Source organism: Saccostrea cucullata, unplaced genomic scaffold (assembly GCF_032062105.1).
Source record: "Saccostrea cucullata isolate Sc308-1 unplaced genomic scaffold, CSIRO_AGI_Scuc_v1 ctg21286, whole genome shotgun sequence".
NCBI classification, from domain to species: domain Eukaryota; kingdom Metazoa; phylum Mollusca; class Bivalvia; order Ostreida; family Ostreidae; genus Saccostrea; species Saccostrea cuccullata.
In genome coordinates, this window is record NW_026934778.1 from 1 (window position 1) to 6,126 (window position 6,126).

At 35.1% G+C, this 6,126-nt stretch overlaps 1 protein-coding gene across 1 annotated transcript; it reads left to right on the plus strand.

Annotated features, from left to right (window-relative positions):
* Window positions 1-1,417: 1,417 nt before the first annotated feature.
* Window positions 1,418-3,005, plus strand: LOC134241366 (zinc finger protein 665-like). Its single transcript, XM_062723433.1, has one exon. The coding sequence runs from the start codon at window positions 1,552-1,554 to the stop codon at window positions 2,626-2,628; it is 1,077 nt and encodes a 358-aa protein (XP_062579417.1). The 5' UTR covers window positions 1,418-1,551; the 3' UTR covers window positions 2,629-3,005.
* The last annotated feature ends 3,121 nt before the right edge of the window (window positions 3,006-6,126 follow it).

Here is a 6,126-nt window from a genome sequence, read left to right on the forward strand (position 1 = left end):
TTGATCAGCTGATTGACTCTCCATTGATTGTCACGCTTCACCAACATAGTCGCTGCTTAACAACGTTATTATTTTGCACAGTCCGCTTTCCTTCGAGGCATGCAAGGTGCATGGCAGTCGTAGTATAAACACAATTAACTACTCAAGTCATTAAAAAAGTTGGTGTCAGGACTGAAATGCAATAAGATTTAATCATGGCGATTTTAACCATGGTGCAGCTCATTTAACCATGGCGCACATGGTAAAACATTCAACTTTTTGAAATGGAATTAGGTGGCAAAATTGACAACAGTATTTTTCATTCGAAGTGTCAAGAGAAAAGGGAATGACCTTGACCCAACTTTGCCTCTTATATTAAACGGTCAAACTTAATCTCACTGATATCATCCCTTTGTGTTATTATCTTCTTGATTCTATGAAAATTTCATTAATTTTTAAATACAAGAAATATGAGAAGAATCATACCATTAAGCATTGCACTTACGTTCTAAACCCCCTAAGGATTTTGACCAAAAGGCGTCTGTGTGATGATCCCCGGATCTGAATCCCATTGAATACATTTGGGATTTTCATAAGAAATGTCATCCCCCCTCCCCTTTCCACACAATTTCAACGGTTTGGAGAGATCTATGCAGTAGATGTGACAGCAGATTGGTCAGTCTCCTATTCAGGGGTACATGGTATCCAACAGTAAAGGATGTCTTGCAGAAATTAGAGCGATTGCTAGTCTTACTCCTAGAGATTAATTTGTGTGAATTTTCATTTTGAGGGTACATCATTTCTTGACACTTTGCTAAAAATTCTGACGAGATATATGAAATTTACGCAACATCGAACTGAAATATGCATCATTAATCATGAATTAAGAAATTATTTATCGTATGCATATGTTCTTTCAAATTTTAAATTTGTTAGGTGAACACTTAGGTTTGGTTCAGTGTATAGAAAAAAGTCTTTAATAATTTTCTGAAGAATCACTCGGCCAGAAAAGCGAAAACTTACGTGGAAGCAACCCTTCAGCAGTAGTGTTGATTTTTAACTGTTTAAATCACGACATCAGGGGCACATGTAGCGTTGGGCCTCAAGAAGAATGACTAAGGGGGATCTCTGGTTAAAAAAAAACAGCATGACCATAGTTACTCAGATAAACGATGTGGCCCCTGGACCTCATGATATCTTCTAGACAAATACACTGAAATAGAATTAACTTAAAGAAAGATTCTAATCTATTCAAATCACGACCGAGGGGTAGGGAAGGGCCACAAAAAACATAACAAAGGTGGACATCTGGTAAAAAAAAACCCAGCATGATACTAGTTACTCAGGTAGACGATGTAGCCCCTGGGCCACTTGATATTTGCTAGATAAATACCTTGAAATAGCATTACAATTGATTTTTGGTCACATTTACAGAAAGAAGAGGCAGATTTTGCATCCAGTTCAGAAAATTCTGTGAATTTAAACTATAGTGTAAATGAAAATAAATTTGGGAATTTCGAACAATCCATAAATGCGTGTGAAAGTAAAAGGCCCAATAAATGTAACATCTGTATGAAAACATTTAATCATCAAAACGAGTTACGGAGACACATAAGTTTACATACAGATGATAAACTTCATAACTGTGATGTTTGTGGAAAGGCATTCAGCCAGTCACAGTATTTAAAGAGTCACAGGAGGACACATACAGGTGAAAAATCTTATAAATGTGATGTGTGTGGAAAGATATTCAGCCAGTTGCAGTATTTAACGAGTCACATGAAAACACATACAGGTGAAAAACCTTATAACTGTGATGTTTGTGGAAAGGCATTCAGATGGTCACAGTATTTAAAGAATCACAGGAGAACACATACAGGTGAAAAACCTTATAAATGTGATGTGTGTGGGAAGGCATTCAAACTCTCAGAAACCTTAAAGATGCACATGAGGACACATACAGGTGATAAACCTTATAAATGTGATGTGTGTGGGAAAGCATTCACTCAGTCAAGTTCCTTACATGCACACATAAGGACAAAAACAGGTGATAAATCTTATACTTGTGATGTGTGTGGGAAAGCATTCACTCAGTCAAGTTCCTTACATGCACACATGAGGACAAAAACAGGTGATAAACCTTATACATGTGATGTGTATGGGAAGACATTCAACAGATTAAATGCCTTAAAGGCACACATGAGGACACATACAGGTGATAAACCTTTTGTATGTGATGTGTGTGGGGAAGCATTCTCCCTCTCAGAAAACTTACAGAGGCACATGAGGACACATACAGGTGAAAAACCTTATAAATGTGATGTATGTGGGATGGCTTTCAGCCAATCACAGCACCTACAGAGTCACATGAGGACACATACAGGTGATAAACCTTATATATGTGATGTTTGTGGGAAGGCATTCAACCTCTCACAAAACTTAAAAAGGCACATGAGGACACATACAGGTGAAAAACCTTATAATTGTGGTGTATGTTGGAAGGCTTTCTGCCAGTCACAGCACTTACAGTATCACATGAGGACACATACAGTTGATAAACCTTATAAATGTGATGTGTGTGGGAAGGCATTTTATTGTTCAAAAAACTTTGAAAGACATTGCAGGATACATATTGTTGACAAACCTTAGAAATGTGGTTTGTATAAGAAAACGTTCTGTGAAAAAGCGGATTTAAATAAACACATGAGGACAAATACATATGAGAACTATATAATGTGATGTATGTGAAAAGGAATTCAAATTAGGTAACTTACAGTCATGGCCTCAGGGTCAGTGGTAAACATGTATTGCTAGGGCAGATCTATATTGATTTAATGGTGAAATTACATTATTTATTTGAAAATCTTCTCCGTTACTTTATAATAAACAAACTAACTACATCGTAGCTGTGAACAGGAATGGTTCTTCTTCAAAATTTGTGAATTTCTTGGCTGCTAGGTCAGGTATTTGGTTTAATGGCGGGACTCTATTGATTATGTTGTGAAAAAGCAATTCTTCTTTTAAAATCTTCTTTTCTACTCCTGGGTATTAAAGAAATTAATTTCATACATAGCTATGATGAAAAAAGATGGCCTTTTCTAAAATTGCGAATTTCATGGCCCGTCGGTCTGATATTGTAGTGAAAAGGTGGGGCTCTATTGATATTAAAGAAACTAAGAGTGCCTTTTCAATAATTGTAAATTTTATGGCCCCATGGTCAGGGATTCTAGAATTGGGTCGGGGCTATATCAATTAATTGGTGAGGAGAATGCAATAATTCTTTGAAAATCATGATCTTTCCCCTTGGCTTTGAACTAACATTAATTGTTATGGTGGAAAGAATGCCTCTTTCAGAATTTTGAATTTCATGTTCACAGGGTCAGGCTTTCTGGTGTTATGGCGCATTCATATAAGAGGAAGGTACAGTTTAGGCTTTACTTATTGAGCTCTAAAAAATTGCTGTTCTTAAAAAGTTTTGAAATTGGCTTGAAGTCGAGTAATTGCATATAATAGATCATTAAAGAATATGGCACGAATGAGGACCGCTCTGGAAATATGACGTCATTAATTTGGTACATTTGTAAGTATTTTGGAGAAAAGTCTTAGAATCACCCATTTTTGTGCATATTTTCCTTTAAAACAAAGTGTCTGCTACCGTCGCCCGCTTCAATTTTTGGGTGACTTATGTAAACTGCTTTGAAAAATCACTTATGTCAAAATATTTGTGGGCGACGGTGGCAGTCGCAGAGTATGTTTTCTGAAAGGAAATATCAGTAAAAATTGATGTCTTCTGCAACTTTTCAAGACAATACGGGAAAGTTAATGACGTCACAGTAAGCATTTGGGAGGTCATGTGAGAAAAGCGCTCTATTTATTCTAAGTGCACGGTATTCCTGTGAATCAGAAAAAAAAAATAAATTTTGATTTCTTATTTCACATAGGGTGAATTCACCATGCATCGGATACCCTTGTACTTCAACAAGTTCTAGCGATATCGCTACCGACGGAAAATTATCAAAATGGAGTTTAACATTTAGATTGTGATTAAAATAACAATTTAGGACAAATTATATGCCGTTTATTGAGAAAATATCCCCAAAAATCGAGTTTTTAGAAAAAACTGAAAATTCACCATGGATCGGACATTGTTCACCATGCATCGGACAGACGGTATGGAGACCGGAAAAATATCATACCTTTATCACAGTGCTTTAAAATCATTGATATGGATATATTTTCATCTTTTATCTAAGAAATAACCCTCAACTTTAATTTAATCGACGATATTATTGCACAAATGTAGAACGATTTTCGAGACCTCACTCTGCCTTAGAAATGCTTTAGAATGCTTATAATGCCATAATTCGCGCCTTTTTCTCATGGTTTATCATACTCTGGTTTGTAGAAATAAATTGAGTCAAATTCAAGACGTCATATATCGATAACTTGTATATTAACTGAAAATATAGAGTTTTTATTTTCTTTTTCCGCAAAAAACAGCTGTCAGCTGGGTTCTGTATGAAAATGGTAGTGCTTACCTCTGCATCGAAAAGTGTCCGATGCATGGTTAATTTGTGTCCGATGTACGGTGAAAATAGCATACTAGTAAAAACCAGTTCTAATAAGAATTAAACAAAAATTGAAGTGAAATTTAATTATAATTTATGTAAAATTACCAATCCCTGACAAAATTCACCAAAGTCCGACTCGTTCCGTGGAAGTCGAATTTAAAAGAACGATAACTCTAAAAATTGCAAAATCATAAATTTCGGGTTATTCCCCTTTGATGATGTAAAATATGACGTAACTTCAAGGCCATTTGCGGGGTATTTTTATCACAACATGATAAACACAATCGGTATCATTAAAAAATTTAAATCTTCGTCTTTATGACAGAAACAAATAAATACACAGAACTCTAAAGTTGAAAGAGAGTTTATTGCCTAAAGTTGTCCGAAGCAAGGTATGTGTCCGATGCATGGTGAACTCACCCTATATATTTTAGAAAAATACGGGGCTTAATTAGTATTAAAACTATATACCTGGTATTGTTCTGATATAGTGAAAATGCATTAATTCTTTGAAAATCTTCTTCTCTGCACCTGAGTATTAAGCAGGTGAACTACTTATATGGATATTATGTGCAATGGTCTTTTTTCCAGGATTGTGAATTTCATGGCCTCTAGATCGAGTAATCCTGTGTAGTAGTGGTACAATTAATTACTGTATATCACTTAATTTTTGCAACACTTTATTTTCGCGAGAAAGTCATTGACTCTTTATAAGCGAGACAAAATTTTCACGATTTGTGGTCATTGCTCTATATAATCTTAATTATACGCGAGAATGAAATTTTCGCGAGCATACCGTCTCGCGTAATTACGCGAAAATAAAATTGCGAATAAAAAGTGATTTACAGTATTGCTGAATACTACTGGTTAGTTGAATGCTTTTTTTGGCCCCCTACTTTTTCTGTAGGCAGTAAGTTACAAAACTAAGCATGTTAACTAACTATATGGTCATGATGACCAGCGATGCCTCTTTCATACTTGTGAATGTCATGGGATCTGGTTGAAAACATGAACCGAATTCAATGGTTGGAAAGATGTTAAATGATGCTCAGGTGAATTATAAGATCCATGGACCTCCTGTATTCAAATATATAGAAAAAAAAACTTTGAAAATTTTCTCAAGTACAAGTGGGCCAGAAACACTGAAATTTCTATGGAAGTATCCTTAGGTAGATTTTTAATTGCTCAAATCTTGACCCCAGGAGAGGACGAGGCAACAATAGGGAATCCAAGTCTTACTTTGAAGTCTTACTTTGACTTCTCATTTTTTTTAAAATTATACTCATAATCAATAGAAACGCAACACCCTAATTTTAGGGTGAAATTTATATAGGGATATGCTAGTAACTTTGTTCCAAAAAAGTTAGGACATCTTTTACTTTGCCAAATCAGGTATTTAACGGTTGAATGATTTTCTTTCCTTTACCGGAAGTTGTTTTTAGCCCTTTTAACAGAAATTAAAATTTTGTATCTTTAGAAAATTTAAAAGCAATTTTTTGGGTTTTCAAGGTTTTGTAGCCGTTTATCTTAAGTATTTTACTAAAATCCTAGAAAATGAATTCTTTCTTTTCCGGAT

Bases quoted from the DNA above. Each gene is read 5' to 3' on its own strand.
- LOC134241366 (XM_062723433.1), top strand. From the start codon at position 1,552: ATGAAAACATTTAATCATCAAAACGAGTTACGGAGACACATAAGTTTA.